This window comes from Strix uralensis, chromosome 3, assembly GCF_047716275.1.
Source record: "Strix uralensis isolate ZFMK-TIS-50842 chromosome 3, bStrUra1, whole genome shotgun sequence".
NCBI classification, from domain to species: Eukaryota; Metazoa; Chordata; class Aves; order Strigiformes; family Strigidae; genus Strix; species Strix uralensis.
In genome coordinates, this window is record NC_133974.1 from 47,780,284 (window position 1) to 47,801,403 (window position 21,120).

A 21,120-nucleotide genomic window follows, 5' to 3' on the forward strand; every position below is an offset into this window, starting at 1 on the left:
CTACAGCTTTTGTACTGCCTTCACAGTGTGATACTCTGTTTATTGCTCAATGCTTCTCTCTCAGATATATAGGTAACCTAGCAAGCAGACACTATACTTAACATAGTGTTCTCCTTGACAGTTTTTAATTGCTCTGGTATTAGTTTCTGCATCTGTAAATCTTCTGTTTCAAATTTTGGTTTTTTTTCCTTTCTCTGGGATAGTCCAATCATGATAAGATTTATGAAGAGGAGGACTTTATTTTTTTAATTCTTGAACAGCCCAGTTAGGCTCTTGAGGAGAGCATGAAGTGATGTGCACTTTGCTTGCTTTCTTGGGTAATGCTCTGAAACATAAGAAAGCTTGGAAGAAAGTTTTTGAATTGTTTTTTGTCAGCCATACAGTAGATGCTTAATTCGTAGGAGTATTGTAAGAGATTTCCTTCACAAGCTCCTATAGGCCACAAAACACTTCTTGCCATTTTGTAACAAACCTTGGACCTACAGTAAAAGACCGAAACTGTATTACATTGGTGCAAGAAATGGGGTTAGATCAAGGGACCTGTCAATTTTTCATGTCCTACATTTGTTTACTAAAATTTTGGAACTTGCAGACTTGCTACAAAGCACCCTCCCTTTTTCCTTTCCTTCCATCCCACCTTAATGTTCCTTGACAATCTTAATTGTCCATCCTGTCTCCAGAAGTGTAACAAATGTGATTGGTATAACACCTGAGAATACGAGTGAAACATAATAATTGGGAACTTTACCCTTCTAAGTGAACAACTCTTTGAAAGAACAAACAGTTTGCAGTCAAGAAAGAACAATCAGATTTCCTTTTAACCCTTGCTGTTTTAAAAATACTCAGTACGGTACTTGTACAGAAAACTCAAACTTCATGAATCACTTCAATATCTTATACAATCAAATTAGGTTCACAGTTGCTTCCACAAACATAATGTTTTGTTCTGGAGTAGTTCTGATTCCAAAACTTGCACATTAGAATAAAGCTGCTTTTGTCTCACTGTTCTTGAAAAGTGGTTAAGTATAGAAATATGAGAACAGGAACTAAAGCCCAGGTGTTTCCTCTCTCAGATGACTGTCATACTAACACCATACTGACAAGTATCTATTTGTCTCCTACTGAGCAAATCCAGCTGCAGATTTGGATAACAGTGCACTTAATAATAGTCTATAATACTTTATTAATTCCTCACTTCCTGAATAAAATTTGATGCCTCTGGAAAAACAAAAAGGCCAAAGAAATATATTTGAGTTTACAAAAATCCTGTGGGAGAAGTCATCATGCTACTATCCAAAAACAACTGTGTGGGTGAGACACAGTTCAGATTTTTCTCATTTTGAATAGATGCATATTTTGCAATCATTGCCTCCATTTGAGAATCAAACAGCAGTGCAGTTTTGAATCTCAATCTCTTTTAGCATATTTTCACCAGTAATGTTTTTTTTTTTTTTTTAAATAAATTTCTATTTTTCTGTACATCTCATGGGTGTGATTTTTTGAGCAAATTGTGAACTTCTCATCTTTGGTAGTTTACTTAATGCTTTCCCATGGGGACATCAATACTTGTTTTGTGAAACTGATTATAATCTCATTCCTACCACATATCTGTGACATAAAGGTGTGTTTAAGAGTTTCATGTTGTCTTAATCTCCTTCACTCATGGTGGTTTCTAGTTGTGATGGTTTGCTGAAAGAAATGATTGAAGGTTCATGGCAAATGTTCAGTGTGACATAGAACTTTTTCCACTAAGTATTACTTGAAGGTTAAAATACATCTCTTCCCAGATGCCTATTAATATCTGAATACTTCAGGGATACAAGGTCCCGAAGATGTCTGTACGTTCAGATTCTCTCACTCCTGCCCCAAATCTGTAATTTTTCTTCTGTCTTCTTGCTCTTAAGTGTGATGTCAGTAGTTCAGATAGATGCATGTCTCTAGTTCACATGCTGACAGCTCATATATCAGCTTTGAATACTGTTGTCTGTTCTATGGCAACACATTTTGCAACACTATCTGATTTGAAATAATGTGGCTGTTTAGAAAGACAGTCTTTCTGTCTGTCTTCTCAGTCATATTTGACTACTGAGCACCAAAAGCTAGGATTTCTTTTTTCTGTCAGAGTGTGTCATACTACCTGTCCCATATTGTCACTCCTGTGATTTGTAGTTCGTAGGTGGAAGTGCATGAATAATAGAGCAAGAGAGCAACTGGCAGGACTTTGCCTTTGAGAAAGACTTTGCTTTGAAATGTGGTCCTTCCCTCAATCTGAAATAATCTAAATTTGTTGACCACAAGGGCATATATTCTAGTTTTTTTTATTTTTCTTAGTCTTAAGGAAATGGGAAAGATTTGGGGACAATCCTAAGGGTTTTTGTTACATGGTATTGTCAGTAATTTTTGGTAATGTGGTTAATGGTTATGGGGCATGCTATGTTGCTTATTTCAAAGCTTTATTTTCATGTAATTGTCCCAGGTCATCTGAAAATTATATTAATATGCAGTAGCTGTATAAACTTTTAAGTTAGAAAAGACACCTCTGCTGTATAGCTTTTAAGTATATTAATTCAAGATTATCTAGAAATCAATTATTAAATCAACTTAAGCTTCTGTTAAGTACAGTAATTTGTGTTATGTTGTTATAGCCTTTGAGGTAAATATGGCAGTTTTAAAATTTTGAATTAGTTTCTAAAAGTACTATTTTCACAACCATGTAGACTTAACATCTGCCGTTTGCTCAGCAGTCAAGTATACCCTAGGTATCACTTTTCTGTTTTAGTAAACAGGGACCATGTTTAGTCATGAGAAAGTACTTCAGTTTCCATATCTGTTATGTCCTCAGCATCTCTACTAAAGATTGCCAGTAAATATAGTGATGTTTCTGTAATTCTTTAATGGTGGCTTTTATTTCCTTTTCCAAGCAGGACAAGCAAAACAAAATGAAGCAAAGAAAGCAGGACAAGTCTAAAATTAGACTTGCTAAATATAATGTAGTAGGAGTCAAAATGATTTACAAGTTATTCATGCAGGACAAAAGTTCCCAATTATCTTTTTTTAACAAACAATGACAAATAATCTGGAACACTTGGAATTGTTTTTAACCCCTCTTGAGTTAAAACACTTTACTCTGACCTTAGATTTTGATATGCTGTTATGTCATGGATTAAAGACCATTAACATTTTTCACTTTATCATTTGTATGGAAAATGTCAGCCCAATCTGAATTACTGGATTTAGTTCTTCACTATATTTTAGCTGTTAATGAAGTTCCTATAGAAATGTTTTTAAAAGACGTAATTTGAGAGATTATTTAGCTATAGGTAACAATTGTCTCAGTTTGAACAATATATACACATTGTTAAGAATGTTTGTATGTGATGGGGTATTACTCAGAATTGTGATGAAATTTGAGATATTGTATCTGTGACATAGACTTGTGAGTGAAGAAAAAATTCCTGAATTGTCTAGCAAGTTTGCCCTTCCCACTCTGCTTTTGGGCCTAAAATGTCTACTAGGATCCTCTGCACATTCAGTCTTAATTTAAGAAGGTTTTATATACTAAACTACAATTCCTGTTCCAGAAAATATTAAGAAAATAATGTTGATTCTTTTCAGGGTCAAAACAGGGGAATGATGAAACAAAGGAGACAGATTTTATATTTCAGTTATATTCTCTGCTGGTCTTCTTTTTCTGGAAGTTATTAACACTAAGTTTTTTACAATCTAAAAGCTTCATAGTAAAAAAATCATAGAAATATTGTGTTACTAAAATCTCTTAGCATTGTGTTACTAAAAGGCCAATGTATGTTGGAAAAAGACTGTATTAAATCCTCTGTCAGAGGTTATCACAATTTCTTACTGATGCTGTAGTGTGGCTCCATGTTGCATTACGACATTTCCTGAAATCAAGACAGCTTTGACATCCAGTTGTAACCAGGAAGAATATACAGAGATAAAATAAAATACTAGTATTTTTAATACTAGATAGTGTTGCCTGGAAGATAACTAGATAAGAATTAGTCACTTCCATTAATTTTTTTGATATAGTGAACTATTTCAGATCTTAGAAGCAATTCACTTCATTTATGCCTGGATCCTGCCATAACTGAAATCCTAAGAAGAGTTTCCATTTTTTGGCAGCTGGGTGTATTATATAAGTGTACTGCAAACAAAATGATGAACAGTAAACCTTGTTACTGCCACTAAATGGAACATGCTCCAATTCAAGAAGGAAGTTAGCACAGTATAAAATGTATACATCTTTTTCTTTGCTAACACAGAAATAAATTGCTACTTTATAGGAGATATGTTTTTACCCTGTCATTAATAAAGTTAAACAACCTAATATTTAATATTGGTCACAGACCAATCAGTGACCTGTAAACCACACCACACATTGTTATGCTGATATGAACAATAAGATTTTTGGAAAAATGTAACTGCATCTAATTCCGTAGTAAAAGTAATTCAAAATGGAGTTGTAGACTGTTGAAGATGAATGCAATGGCATGAGTCATTTATTCAGTCTCTTTGCTGCTGCATATATATGTTTTGTTACCTGAATAATCAAGGAAAAAAAAGTAATACTCTGGTGAATTATGTGAGACTGTTCTACAGTGTTGAAATGATTCACAACTTTGTATATAAACCTGATAGATTAGTTAAGAGACTGGCTAGTCTGGTTGCAAACTATTAGTCTGGGATATCGCTTTAATTGGATTAGAATAATTAGATACATTCCTTGAAGAGGAATATCCTAGTTGTATGATAATACTAAAGGAAGATTTGTCTGTCTTAAGGTAATCCTAAGTGTAGCTGCTTACTGTCTGTTAATATTAAGGAAGAAGAAAGACTTGTGATAAGAAGGTATTGGGAATGCAGATAGTTCTTTTTTCTTTATTTTTCTTTTTAATAAAGTTTTTGTGTATCAGTTGTAACATACTGAGAAGGGAGAAAAAATCAGGAAAATTTGAATGTATATAGCAAGTTGTCCTACTAGCAGTTCAGGTTCTTGTTTTGATAATTTTATTCTCTTTTGACTCCTCTGTTTTCTTTAAGGCCTTATTCGATTACAAGAGCTCATCAAGGCTCCATCACGATACAACCTGAGACTAAAAATCCGTCAGTTACCAGCTGACACAAAAGATGCAAAGCCATTGCTAAAGGAGATGAAAAGAGGCAAAGAATTCCATGTAATCTTTGACTGCAGCCATGAAATGGCAGCAGGCATCTTGAAACAGGTAATCCTCATTTTGCTTTAGATGGCCTAATCTTTTTCATCCCTAATAAATAAAAGTAATATCCAGACTAAATAGAATTTAACAAGCAGGGAAATTGTATTTCACTTTTACTGAGGCCTAACTGAAAATCAGACAAGGATTTCAGAGATAATTTTATTGGTGACTCTAATGGTAGCTGTTTTCATTATGTTTTTTTTAAGAAACAGATTAATCAGTTCATGGACAGGGGTAAAGGTATATCAGTCTTTCAGCTATGAAGAATTGATACTTTAGAGAATTGATGCGTTAACCAGGGCTTTAAATGCTTGCTTAGTGTTATTTGACATAACAAATGTTTTTTCATTTAAAATTGAAGCCTCTAAATTGTGTAGTGATATTTGAATAGTATGTTACCAACAGACCAAATTAATGTTTTCCACTGAGAGGACAGAACTAATAGGTATCTTTTAGAGCCATATTCTCCTCACACTACTAACAGGACTGCAAAACACCTGAATACATTTGGGTAGGTGCTTTGAAAGTGTTTATTTTGTTATGTACAAGTAAGATGAGTAAGGGAGATACAGCAGAATCATAAATATTACAGAAGCAGATTCCACTGATGTTTTCCAAGAGAAGGTGGCAATGTAGCAGTATACAAAGGATGCGGCTCAATAAAAAAAGCTTACTGCAACCCTGAAGTGTGCATAGAAGACAAGCTTCTTGTGAGTCTTCTTTAGTTTAATGACCTAGCTCCAAATACTGGGAATTTCTTATGCTCGGAGGCCGTTTTGTCCATAGTTCTTTAATTGAACTATGACTTGCAATAAGGAGGATAGGAAGATTATCTAAACAAAAACAATGTTCTAAATTTCTAATGCACAGCTTTTAGTGACTTTAATTCATACTTTTATTAGTTTGTTAGCAGACTGTATGGTTTAAATTGAAAACAAAATGTATTTAAGATTTGAAAATATGTCTCTCATTAAAGGTGCTTAGGGGTATTGTTGCAGGTACAATTAAAACTGCTAGTAAACATATATGTATACTATCATTTCTTTGCTTTAGTGTTCATTGATTAAAAGGCTTTTATGAATTTCTAGTAATTATAAACCTCTACTGGTGATTTTTGCTCTTTGCTAAGCATAGGTGAGTCTGGTTAGTCTAATTGTTTAGCCCAAATCATTATATGTACATTTATTTTAACATCTTAAAAATACAGATGGAAAATGTGTTGATGGCAATACAAAGTTGCAGTACTAACAATAAGTCCATCAAGGTACATTATAATGTACCTAGTAGTTTTTAGATGAAAGGAAACTTTTCTTTCAGTATACAACATTGTGAAAAACATATGACTAGAGGGAAATGTGAACAACATTAAAAGCATTGTATCTTTAATCATGTCGCAGGACCCAAGAGTGAGTGTTTAGCCTCTCTAAATCAAACTTTAAACTGTTTGATAAAACTACTCTGCTCATCCTAAAGGTTATAGAAGAAAGATACAGGAACAATTCTTTCATGAATGTTTAGATCTTTATAGAGTTTCTGCAGACCTTTAGTTTTCCATTCAACTCCAATATTACAATGCTTTAAATATGTCTAAAATTGATATGTCTGCAGCTGGATATGAGCTCTTGCTGTCAAAATTGACACAAAAGATATTAAGACTGTACTTATTATTTAGTGATATTATTCCAAATACAGTGTTTGCAAGTGTTTGCTGAAAAATAATTTAAAAAATATTTATATATTAATTTGTGAACCATTAATTAACCAATCTTTTCTGGTAATAAAGGGGTGAACTTGGGGAGTCATGACAAGGAGTTTCTTCTTGAGAGGATGATTAGAAAGATTAACAGTGAAGTTGGTGGAAGAGAAAACAAGTTAGAAATAAAGAAAATAAAGTGAAGTAGCAACTACCATTTTCTGGCCAATGAAATGGCAACTACCATTTTCTGGCCAAAAATACATCATGAAAAGGAAAAAAACCCCATCATTCAGAACAGCATAATTAAATTAAGGCAAATATTGGTAGTAACTATATCACAAGACAACCTGGGAAAGCAGACACAATTTAAAAGGATAGGGAAGTACTGGAATAATGAGAGCAGAGACATGACAAAAAAGAGTGAGATTTTTTCCTCACATCTCAAAATGAGAGAAAGAAGAGCTGGAAAAGAGATAACACTGGCACATAGCAGAACCAGGAAATGCATAGCATGTTCTTGTGTAGAGATTCTGTGGAGTATGAAAGACCTGATTATAAGCAGTTAAGATATAGGTGACTGCAAATGTGTTACTTATACAGAGGAAGATACCTTGGCTTTATTTGAAAATGACAACAAAAGAGTTCTTAAAAAGCTACCAATGTTTTTAGTTGTACAGTTTCTAATGAAGTCGTGATATTTCTCATGGGATAATGGTTTCCCTGTGTTTAAGAGAATTTAAATTGCTATTGGCACACCATACTGTATACTAATTATTATTGTGGAATTCTAAGTACACAGGTATACGTATCCTTTGAAAAAGTGTTGTTGCAGTTTTTGTCAAAGTCTTCTCTAAAATATAAAATCTGGTCTGCAGCTGATATTTTAACTTTTCTTTGGAAAAGAACAGATAAACTAGTAATTTCATAATTTTTCAGACGATGCCACAAGTGAAAAGGCTCTCACAGCCTTTGGAACTCTGATAATTCTTTTGTATACAAATTCAGGTATTGTGGCAATTTATAATTGTTGTCTTCAATGTGTTTAAGGAGGTGTATCTGGTAGAGACTTGGCAAAGAATTCCATTGATAATTCCTGGAAAGGAAGAAAATACTGTTTACTTGTGTGGCTTTTTTACAGTGGTAAAATTAGGTAAAAATCACTGTAGATACTAAAATGATTGAATAAATCATACTAGTCTAAGGTAACTTCTGTGCAGAGCATGAAGATACATGCTTTTAAGGTGAAAATGCTCTTAATGAATAAGAGTGATGAGACATCCATAGTTTATTCCTTTAAAATTATATCTACAAATATTTGTTCTTATGACATTAAGAGAAAAGTAAAAACTCACAGTTGATCAAAACCTATTTAGTATTACATAGCTAGCAAGACAAATTACGGTACTTGGTAGATATCTGAGTTGATAGACTAATACATACTACTTCAAAGAAGTATTCATAGTATCTGGTTCAAAACTTGAGTCAAGAGTATTTTCTTCCATGGTTGAAAAATGTACACATGTATAACATAAGCTTGGGTCCTTCTTTTAAATGCATAGAGTTGTTCATCAAAATAGAGAGAAAAAATATTTCTATTAGGTTACTCTTTTTAAGGGAAGGGTTCAATAATGAATGAAAATATTGTTGACTCAAATTTTGTGTGGTAACTTAATGCATCCATTAGTATGTAAAACTATAAGCCTCTTTCACATTTACTGCACTAAACAGTCTAATAATATTCTTTCTATCAGAAGATCTGGTTCATAAATTCCTTTAATAGTCAGTAATCTGCTCTAACTGCTAGGAAACGACTTGCTTGACCTAATTTTAGTATCATTCCAACCCTATAGTCTTATCCCAGTAGAGTTCTTTTGCAGCTTTTCATTTGCCATGTAAGTGTGATAAAAATGCATTATGTGACCTCAGAAACATTAATCTTTTGTTTATTTTTTCAAGGCTTTAGCTATGGGAATGATGACAGAATACTATCACTATATCTTTACCACACTGGTAAGTGGCTTATAAAAACATAGTGATGACATCTAACAAAGATGTTACTTTCCTTAATTATATTACCTGACAAAGTGAAAAAGGACTCCTTGGAATGGGATGTGAGTACAAGATGTTTTCTCTTGAGTTTTCTTACTTTTAGTGAAAACTCACCAGGATGGTTTAATTACTGTTCAGCAGTGTGCCCTGGAAACTGCACGGCAGTTTTTAACTTTCAAGCAGGGTTAAATATATAATTAATAATTGATTATTTATAGTATGAATTTTGTCCTTTTTCTCTTTTTGCTATTTGTATGTGAAGATTATGACATTTTAGACTTACTCATATATTCCACATTTTTAACCCAACATTTTACAAGGTAATTTTTCATTGTCCTATGATTCCTGAATAATTTGGCGTGAATATTAGTAATGTTTTATTTAACAGTCCATGTGAGCTTTTTAGACACGTGAATGATGCGCTATTCTTTGGTGCCCATTGTAAAAGTAACTAAGAAGAAATTTGATCATTCTTGGAACCATCTGATTTAACATTTGCAATAAATGAACATTTAAAATGTGAATGTTCTTACAAAACATAACAAACATGTATGTGAAGACTTTCTCTCAGCATAGCCTAACTAAGAAACAGTTTAAGAGTTGGTAAAATAGTACTCTAGAAACTACAGTTGTGCCCATTTCTCTGTTTTCCATTGTGTTCAAATTTGTGCAGTTCACCAAGGTTCTTAAAATACACGTCATTTCAAGCATAAGACAGATGTGCCTTGGTAAAACCATGCTTGAAATGACCTATGTTTAAAGTCACGTACATGTTTATGTCCTTAAGAAAATGAATCTGTGGGAGAATGGAAAGTTCACCTCCAAAACATAAAACAGAAGTTCATGGAAAGTATTACCATGGAAATAACTTGTTGAGTAGAGAGCAAAATAACTTGTGAAGTTCATTAGAACTGTAAAGGCAAAGTACCTTGCACAAGTACCTGCCTTATTTTAGAAGGGTAAATTGTCCTGTCATTTACAGATTTAGGGTTATATGCAATAGAATTTCCTTCAGTAGTCTGTCAAAATGGATTCTAGATGTTTCCAGGGATTTTTTTTTTCTAAAATTTTCATTTTGCTGTTGGTGAAAATTGTTTCCTTGAGTGATATGGGCTGTCCACTGGTATTTAATTTTTACTCTTAAAGCTATATTTAAAATCAGGATTTTCGGTCATTCTTATTTCCTTATTAGAACATTAGCTTTTTTTAGGAGAGAGAAGTATTATATTGACTTGGAGCTATCAAAGGATAATTTAGTGTGCACAAACAGAAGATAGATTTTGATTTTGCAATGTAGCTTTGGAACTTGCATCAGAATTTAGTTGTTTTGATATATTAATTACTTCTTAACTTACATGGTGAAAGTCCTGTTAGATAAATTTTCCAGTCAGAGTGTTTACAGCAGTCTTCTGTGTATTCTCCTTTTGATTGATCCGGGGTCTAATGTAGTAGTTCATTAATACACCAACCTGTGCACGAAATTGTTGTGTATATTTATTATATTCCAGTGTAAACATGAATGTGTTTGGATTAAATAATTACAGCTGAGGTTCTGACTTCTTTCACACTAAAAACTGAGAGAATTTTGAAAGGGAAAGATGTAACATAGTTGTAGCTATGTTCAACCTTTCCTTTACAATAAAAAGTTTTATTTCTTTAGAAAGAGGACATGAGTTAAGTTATTTGTAAATGAATAACTTAAAAACATTTTGACACATGCATAGCTTAGGTATTATATATGGAAAATGGTATCATAATTACTAGTTATAATTAAAAATGGGTAGTGATTGATAACTGGTTGATATATTTGTGGGTTTGTTGATGTTAACAATGAATAATAAATTGTATTCTGGTTTTCCATAGTACATTATTTAATCTGCTTCAGTTCTAGCCAGTAAACAAAATGGATTCAGGCAAGTGTTACACCTAACATTACCATTTCATGGAAATTTGTAATATATTAAACTGCCAGCAAAAAATAAATTTGAAGTGAGATGAACAAAAAAGTATGAATTATGTGGAGAATTTCTATGTTCAATATAACTAAAATTACATTATAGGACAGTAATGTCTTATGTATAACCTTGATGATGTCACTTAAAAAAAATATTTAGAAGGAAACAGAAAGTAAACCAAAAGAAATTTCATTATTTCATTTATAATGCACATAGCTAGGCCTAGTGAGTCATGACTGTTTTCTTCATCAACTTATTTTTTTTTTCCCCCCGTGTTCAAAACTTGATCTTAGAACTGAGTTTTCTGAAGTCAAGTACTGGTTCTACATTGTTTCTAAGGATTCTGCCAAAAAATTGGGATAATCTTGAGTTTATTTTCTTGACCTAAAATTTAATTTTCTTTTTATTAATTACCTCTGTGTGTGTTGGGGGGTTAAATACACACAAACATATGTAATGAAAATACATTAATTGGCAAAGGTTATTCTTGTAAAGATAATTTCCTAGTCAAAGATATGTCCATGTTTGGAACTATGATTGATAGCTGTGAAAATTGTTTTTGGTCAAATTTAAAGCCATGTACATTTTCCCTCTCCTCCCCAATTTATCATCTGAAGATCAACATGTTCAGGTTTCACAGAGAGGGAAGGTGCAAGGAAACTCTTCTGTTTATTTTATGATTTGAAGTCTGTTCTGGTAAGCCAAAGGAATAGTGATTAATAATAATATTTTTAGCAATTAATAATATTTAAGCCTACTCTAGTAGTGGATACAGTTCTACAACTGGACTTAGTGTTTCCTAAAAGGCTTTTTTTTTTTTTTTTTAAAAAAAAAAAAAAGACAGTTGAAGCTGTTTTTTCCCCTGTGAATCAGATTATTTCCACTATAGGGTCAGCTGAGTTGCTTGCTCAGACACAGGCCCCCAGATAAACAGAGCATACTTCCTAGCATATATAACACTGTTACTTTTGCAAATTTCAGTACTCTTATCTGAGGAGATGGTCTAACAATTGAAATATGAATTGCAGTATATTAAAAGATGTATATGACGGTAATTTTTTTTTCAGGATCTCTTTGCCTTGGATGTGGAACCTTATCGGTATAGTGGTGTTAACATGACTGGATTCAGAATTCTAAACACAGAAAATACCCAGGTGTCATCTATCATTGAAAAGTGGTCTATGGAGAGATTGCAAGCACCTCCTAAGCCTGATTCAGGTTTGCTGGATGGATTTATGACGGTATGAATATCAATATTTTGTTACTTTTTGTATATGTTTGTGAAGATAATAAAACCTTTTAACTTTTATTTCTGTTACTAAAATTGTGTGGAGATATGAGACCAAATATTATTGTAAACACGAGTCAGAGAGTAACAGTGGTGTTTCTCTTAATATTCTGTAGACTGAATACATGGCCATATTAACTTTCTTTCAAAATTACACATACTACATTTTTTCCAAATGATAATGCCACATCATAAATGTCTAAATCATGTACTCCGTATTTCCCTGTTGGTGCTAATATTATATGGGATCATGTCAAATCCTGACAAAACAAAAACAAAACCACAATTCCCTCTCTCTCTGTTTTGATTCTTATTCATTTAAGATTCATTCATTAATAATGTGCACTGTTTCATTTCTACATTTTTTTAAAATATATTTTATGAATATCATAAAAAAAAACCCCAACCTTTCTTACTATCTTTACCAGTTTCTATGCCTTCACATAGCTAATTAGTCCTGTTGGTTGTTTCTTTTTTCCTTCCATTGCCACTATTCTCTAGCCTCACTTCAGTTCATGAAAATCACAATTACATTCACACAAATAAACTTTCATTAATAAGTTTTATTGAGTTTCTGCTCATTAGTTGGAATTAAATCTAGAAATACAATGTCAGGAGGGGATTGTGGGGTTTATTTTAAAACGTATTGTACATTAGGACCTCTTTAGTGTTCAAATTTTTTGAAAGATATAGCTTTCCACTTTGGCCCGGAGTGATTTGTAACATCTTTGCTGACAGAGTTCCACTGTTTTTTTTGTTTGGTTGGTTGGTTTTTGTATTTTTTTTTAAGCAATGTGTTAATTTGAAAAATACCAAATTCTGTTTCAGTTATCTAGATTATGTTAATTGAGCCATATAACATAGCTAATATTTTGAATGATTTTTTTTCTGCTGATAAGGTTTAAAGATTTTACAAACATTAGATACTAAGTGACAATCAATATTTTTAAAAGTTAATTTCCTTTTTGCCTTATTTTTAGGAAATTACATTTTTAGAGAAAAATACCTTTTTTTCAATTTACTTGTGTGTAGTGTCTTGAACACGATAATTTGAAACATTTGAAAATTAGTTTATTTACTAGTTCTTTTGTGTTGCACTTCATAGATCCCATCATATAGTACTTGAAAAGTTACATTGTTCAGTTCTCTAAATAATTCCAAATAAGCAGATGAACTCCTTACAAATTTTGGAAGTGTGTGAAGTATGTATCTGGTTTACTTGTAGCTGCTGCTTGTTTTTGTAAGTCATTGTTTTACACTTTCTTGTTTGCATTAATATTTTCAGTCTTTGATCTTTACCTTTTTCAATTTAAAATTTGTAGCAGTTCATCTCACTCATTGTAGTTGTATATTTTTTAAATAATTGATCTCAAACCTTCAGATAGTTACCAAGATCAGTAGCAATACTTACTTTATCAGAACATAGGGCCATGGTAAATAAAATAATAGATTAATAAATATTGGAATAGGGTTGTGTGGGCCATTTGCATGTTTTGCATCTTTTGTGGTGCTGTAAAGAAAGTGCCATTCTCAGCAAAGCTTCTGATATGAGGCAGAAACCTATTAGGTAACAGTGTAAGACCATACTTTACACCACTACTTCTCGTCAGGATAGAAAAACATAAAGAAGTGCATGAAAAACACACTCTTCTGGACCCTTAGCTTTCTTTGTAAGTCTAAGTGGAACCAAGTATTCATATCACAGAATCACAGAATCATCAAGGTTGGCAAAGACCTTGAAGATCATCCAGTCCAACCATTAACCTAAGACTGTAGTTCCTAACTACACCATATCCCCAAGCACTATGTCAATGCGACTTAAACACATCCAGGGATGGGGACTCCACCACTTCCCTGGGCAGCCCATTTCAATGCCTAACAACCCGTTCTGTAAAGAAATACTTCCTAATATCCAGTCTAAATATAGACCGTATATAGACTCTATATAGACTGTGATTAATATTTTATATGGATTATTTATGTTGATTAAGCATCTAAATGTACTTCAGTTATTTGGCTTTTAGGTACCTGAGATATGCAGATAGAATTTAAAGGAAATTTAAAGGCCTAATAATCTTGACAAGTGTTAGGTGCTTACTGAGCTTTTATAATTTGGCCCTTAGATACAGAAAAAACATTCACAGGATGTCGGTTTGGAAGGTGTAGAAGAAAGTTATGTCATGACATCCTTGAACAAAGTTCTTCCTGTCCTGTGCTGTGAATAAAATAAGTGGAATAAAATAAGTAATTTTATTAATGTATTATCAATAAAGTTGTTGATTTTGTAGAATTTGACTTCCATTTCACTGTTATCCATCTGTATTTAGAGTCAGAAATGCACTCAGGAATTAAAGTGTCTACACAGATATTAGTTGCTCTTACAGAATACTCTAACTGATATAAGCTGAACTGGGAATTTATTTTCACTGGTTGATAATGACTAAAGCTTATTCAGAAAAATATTAGCGATAAGCCTGTTTAATGGGAGTGTGTTCTGCTTGAGCCACATAGCTAAATGCCATTTAATCATTTATTGAAATACCTGAAACTCAAGATTTTTCCAAATAAAAAACAGGTTTGTATATCTCTGAGCATTTAGAGACCTCAGTGAAGACTAACTGGTTTCCAGTGGTGTAAAACCAGGCAGTTAGGGATCACAAAGTTTATAAACTCTGATGGTGTTTGTGTTACATCCTTCTTCCTCTGACTTTTCCACCAAATGCAAATCAACTTAGCCACCATGACAGAGTTAGAACTATCAATTTAACTCTGACATTACATTTCCCTATTTATGATTCCGAGTTAGTTCCCAGTCTTAATTCTTGTTTCAAGTTGTTTTCTGTAGGTTTGCATAACTCTCTGATCAGTATGTAATCTATATTATCTGACCTTTTAGTAATCCAATGTGATAAAAATTAGGTATAAAATTTCATCTCATGTCTTTGGAATATTCCAAGTTGAATTTACAAGTGTGGATTCTATTGACTTCAGTTGGGATAGTTTTTCCTTTGTTTCTAGGCTGCTCCTCAGGACTGCTCTGGAAAGGGCGATCCTTTAGCACACCCAAGATTGGTGGTGAAAACTAAATTTTCCATCAGATTTCACTCCTTTTAGGATTTCTTAAGATTCTTTGTATGGGCTTTGGAAAAACAAATTTAAACTATTTAATGAATGCTACCATATTTAATCATTCTATTATTTAGTAAATCTTGACTTATTTGTATAATGAAGAATCTAAATTAATTTTATGATTTAGAAGAGTAACTACAGCACAATTGGCTTTGTTCTTTCTCTGACTCCAGAAAATCTGTGGAAATATTTGAAATCATTTGCTGTGTTGTGTCAGACTATACATGTTTTCTTTATACAGACTTCTTTTGGTAAAAAGTTTGCTTGTATAAATGTTTATAAGAATCATAGAGATATGATTTCTACTAAAGTCTAAATTAACTGGTGACTTTGAAATAAAACTGAATATAATTTTAATATGATACATAGAAGTCCTAAGAAAGTCTCAGTGGCCTACTTTTATTGAAGAAGCTTTTCTATCATGATTCACATACTAATAGATTTCATTCATACTTTTGATGGTTCTTTCATATTTCTTTACTGGTCTGAGATTAATCAAAGACGTGCTTATCCTCATATCAATAACAATCTAAATGTGTTGCTATTCAAATATATTTGTATTGTTTTATCTCTGTCACACACTTGTGCAGAAATACACATGCACACATGGTATAGCTTATTAAGTAACTTAAAAGATTTGTTTCTTATAATTGTAAAGGTCTTTTATTCTGAGTATTCTCAGCAGTCTTGTATCTACTTTGATCATTGTTTTTGTATCACCATCCTCTTAATAAAGAAATAGAAAGAAATATATAGTGCTTTTAAAAGTAAAGATCACATGGAACTGGAGCATGCCATGGCTGTTGTTTCTCATAATAAAATTATAGGAATATATTAATGATAATTCTGTTACAGGTAATAAGCCATGCTTTTAAAAAATACCAGAGGAAAAGAAAAGTCAAAGGCCAATCTATTTCAATACTTTACCATTCTTACTAGTAGAATTAACTGTATCTAATATTTTTCTATCTTTTTCTTATAATTTCCTTGTTTCTTCTTGTTACTGCTGATTTAAAAATTCCCAATGAAATAATGAATAAAATCTTTGCTCATGTTAAATCCAAAGCTGGGGATGTTTCAGACTAGAATAAACTTTGTAATGAATTCTCACTTGATTCTACATTTCCTGATTTAATTCAGCAATACATAAATATGTCTTTTTTTTCCTACACATTTCCAAATAAAATACAAAGTGTCTCTAATCTGTCACAATCTAACTGGTAAATGTCTGTTCATTCATGCATTTACCTGTTTCTTACCACTAATTTCACTTTTTAGGAGTTCAAAATGCACATTTATAAAGTTAAACTGTGGGCAGGGTGACTTGTTAGATTTTGAACTTGCTCCATCTATGAGAAGCTTAAATATACTGAACATTAAGGTAAAAAGCACCAGGTATTGGTTTGGTCAGCTGCCAGACTGGCTTACCAGTGATTTATTTATGGTTTAATTATTCTACTAGAATGTTTAGTTGCCTAGATATCTTTTTCAGGGTTATAGAAGCTGATGCATAAAAGTAAAGACATCTGCAAAACCTTTTTCCCCTGCACATTTCTGTCCCAGAGACAAGTTAATTATAATATATGAACAGCATTCAAATCAAAAGAGGTTGAATGGCATCAATGAAAGTTTTGAGGTTTGCTTCAAGATAAGTATTTGGAATTGTATGTCACCAAAATGAATGGGATTTTTTGTATACAAAATGTTTGATAGAGTCAGGTATGCAAACCTGTGGTTCTGTTGAGGCAATTTGCCTTGAAAGTATCTACACATTGCAGATTCCAGTACAGACTAAAACTAGTCTGAAATGGACCCTTGTGTTCTGATGTTATTAAACAACTTCTAACTAGAATGAGGATCTTTAAACAGTTCTCTGATATAGGATATGTTCATTACTGTTATTTTTCATTAGCTTTACACTAAATTCTGAAATTTGATAGTAGTTGTTAACAACTTGAACAAAATGACTTGGCATTAAAGAATTCACACTCTTTTTCAACCAGAGTAATATTTCTTGAAGAATGAATTTATAATTTAAGTTAAAACAAAAACACAAAATGAAGTAAAAACATTTAATTTATGTAGCTTTACTTTTGTAAAAAGTTTAGATTTACAAGGGTTCATCCTGATTTAGCCTGGAGCAAAAAATTGAATTTTGGATTTTCCTGCAAGATGGAAAAACTACTTAATTATGATGACTGAATATTTTTGTTAAATTTTAACAGTATTGTCATCTGTACTCTGTTAATGGAAAGATATTCTGGAAAACAGAAGGATGACATACTTTACTTTGGTATACTTAACTTATTTTTGAGTCTGTAAAAGTAGCACACAAAGAGAAAAAAACCCACAAACCCCTGAGTATAAATGCACTCCTACATTTATATATGACAACCATGATTCAGACGAAGCAAGGTAAATCGTGAATAAAGTGTTATGAGTTCAGAATTCTTTTACTCCACAACTATTACTCTTTCAGAGTTTTCTGTGCCTCAAGTCAGAACTTAGCATGCATAATTAAGATGACCTAACAAGCTCTGCTGTTTCATTAACAGAAATATTTCCTTACTAATTGCTTTTGCCTATCATCCAATCTAGCTATCTGCTTTCATCTTATGTAGAAAAGAGTGTACTTTTTATCATTCTGACTATTAATTCTGTTCTTTAATGTTCACTTTAGTAGCTGTATATGGCAGGTGCAGGGAAGCACCGTGGTACTTGATGAATGTTGTAGCTAAGGTCAATATTAAAGTGTTTTCCCCTGAAAAATCATAATTTGGGTCTGATATGTTTTGTAGTCTGCCTAGCAGAATGGAGCATTATTTAGCTGTGCACTTTCTCCTTCCACTCTTAATTATCTTGTTTATTTTTTTACATATTTTTTAAAATTCTCCTTTCTTTTCTGGACGTAGTGTGCTTTTCAAGCTTAGATGCTCTCCACCAATAAACATATTTCTCAGCAAGTGAAAGCTATTTGTAATAAGAATTTAGTGATATTGAATACTGAGGACAAAAATGCAGACATTTGTTGCATACCCAGGATGGACTTATGGTTCATTTCTGTGTATGAGATTTTCATCTGATTCAAAAATGGAGAGATGAGATTTTATGAATAAAGGTTTGAAATTTTTAAAAGCTGGTGTGTAGACTTCCTCAGATAAGGAGAAGCATAGAATGGTTTGGGTTGGAAGGGACCTTAAAGATCATCTAGTCCCAACACCCTTGCTGTGCACGTGGACACCTTCTGCTAGATCAGGTTGCTCAAGGGCCCATCCAACCTGGCCTTGAACACTTCCAGGGAGGGGGCATCCACAGCTTCTCTGGGCAACCTGTTCCAGTGTCTCACCACCCTCACAGTAAAGAACTTCTTCCTTCTATCTAATCTAGAGCTACCCTCTTTCAGTTTAAAACTGTTACCCCTTGTCCTATCCCTACACTCCCTGATAAAGAGTCCCTCCCAATCTTTCCTGTAGCCCCCCTTGAAGTACTGGAAGGCTATAAGGCCTTCCTGAAGCCTTCTCTTCTCCAGGCTGGTCAAAAGGTGAGTATGGATGGACAACTATGGTGTATTTTCAGTTGTATTTAATCAATTGGTTTGGAAAACCCTAAAACTTGGTAATGAATCAGACCAATGTATGAGGGTCATGTTAAATGGCCAGCTGTAATCAGGTGAAAGAGCCTAATAATCATCAGAGCCCATTGGCTTACTTTTGGTAAAGCTTTTTGAATCACATTAACCTAATTTGTTTAAGTTAATACAGTTGGAAAGTATACTTTTCCATTATAGACAAGATTGGAACAGATTAAGAGGGTAATGGAAGGCATTATTGAAACCATGGCATTTGTAGCTTAAGACCCATTTGAAACTTTAAAATCTAGAATTAAAAAAAGTGATTCAGTTTTTTTATCATGGTATAACTAAGGCTTAATAATGCTTTTCCTGAAAACTACTGCTATGAAAGACAAGTACATGTTTCCCAGGTTTAATACCCTACTGAAAAAAAAAAACCCCAAACAAAACCCACAAGAATTTGAATCTAGGTGTGTCTGATCCATTTTAATCAAAGTTTAGGTGAACAGGATGACACAAGAAAAAGTGTGAATAAAAAAAGTACAGCAGCAATAAATGAAGAGATTAGATTTTAACCAGTGTTAAAATTAAACTCTTAATTACTGACTCAAGAAATTGGGGAGATGCAAAACTAGAAATATAGTCTATTAGTAATACTGGTATTTTCTGTATTTAGTTCAGTTTATTTTTTAACCCAATTTTGTTCTGTACCTCAATTTCTTAGTTTCTTGTTCAGTGATGTCCAAAAGCCATCGCTTTGTTTTCCTCCAAAAGGAAGCAAAAAAGTCACAGTGTCATCCAGGGTTTTCTTTCGGCACACTGCTGAAGTTTGACTTGCTCTCTTCATCCTTGATGTCAGTATTTTCAATGACTTGGGGATAAAAAAGAATACGTTCATTGCAAGTATAGTAATTTTAAGCTTGTTCAATTAGAACTTTAATTTTGGTCCTTATCTAGCTGTATTAACAGAATCTACAGCTGCTTTACTTCCAGCTAATTCCTTAGAGTATGCTTTGACTTTTTAAAAATAATAAATTGTTTCACACTTGTTTATGTCTTTAATGTAGCAATGAAGTTATTTTATAGAAGATAAGACTTCCAATTTGTTGAATAACTTGTTACAAATTAGTCATTTAGTTCTGTTAACAGTAAAAAGGTATTTGTGAAACTGCAGTTTCTTATCTCTACCTAACAATATGGAAATAACAGTTATATTTGAGATAGCTAGTTAAATAATCGTTTAGTAACTTCTAGCAGACACTGTGACTGGATAGAAGGATTTGATGAGAAAAAGGTGATGTTAAGGATTCTGAGGGTGAAAAGATCCATAAAAATAAAAAGAAATACTCATTATAGAAATACAGCCTTGGATTCTGATTTAGAGCTTCAAAGAGGATAGCTTGTTATGTAGACAGCTTTATAATTATCCCTTCAGCAAAAGGAATTTTCTGGATTTGCTGATGAAATGTGTTTAGTAAAACAGCGTGGCAGCAAATGTGTACTTCAAAGGAAATACTAAACAATTACTTATTACTGCATTACAAGCTGGGAATCTCCCCTAGGCACATTTAACTTCATGAGTTTAGGGACTGTGCAGCATTTCATGCTGTAAAATGTTTCCAAAATGATATGTCAGCTATTTTGAGAATTAATTGCTTTATTAAATATTTGATTCTTGATGTAGTCTTTCTTGGTACTTCAGGAAACAGGATCTATCAGAAACTTGTGATCCTACCCCGAAGAAAAGATATGCCCAAGTGTTATATAGCGTTTAGCAGAAATTGCAGCTTCTCTCCTATGGAAGATTTCATTGAATTCTTCCAGATGTGGTTTGAGGATGTATGCATATATTTATAGTAAGATTAACATGGATTTATATAATGCTTTCACTGTAGAGCTCTTCTGCTACATATTTACAAAGTAATAGAGGGAACTCAGTGTAACAGCAAGTAGATAAATGGCAGAGCTTGTGCAACCTGCAAAAGCTCCTATGCTGTCTGGAAGACTAGCTGAAGCATAGGTTGTTTTTTGAAATAGGAATTTAAGTCCCCTTACTCAGGAAACACGCAAGTGTTTGCACTGTATGAAATCTAAAGTCTGAGTACTGTAAACCAGTATAACATAATCTATGAAAGGAGATAATTTTCTTGGGATCAGCATTCTGAAATTCAGTTTAATAGTTTATTTACACACCGTAT

The 21,120-nt window shown here is 32.8% G+C and overlaps 1 protein-coding gene across 6 annotated transcripts in view; it reads left to right on the plus strand.

Moving 5' to 3' along the window:
• Positions 1–21,120, plus strand: part of GRIK2 (glutamate ionotropic receptor kainate type subunit 2) — a 445,887-nt gene that overhangs the window by 171,802 nt on the left and 252,965 nt on the right. For all 6 annotated transcript variants that reach the window (XM_074862173.1, XM_074862175.1, XM_074862179.1 and 3 more), the window contains 3 exons: positions 5,059–5,240; positions 8,887–8,940; positions 12,002–12,175. In XM_074862173.1, coding sequence (XP_074718274.1) covers positions 5,059–5,240; positions 8,887–8,940; positions 12,002–12,175 — 410 coding nt within the window. The remainder of the gene's footprint in view (positions 1–5,058; positions 5,241–8,886; positions 8,941–12,001; positions 12,176–21,120) is intronic.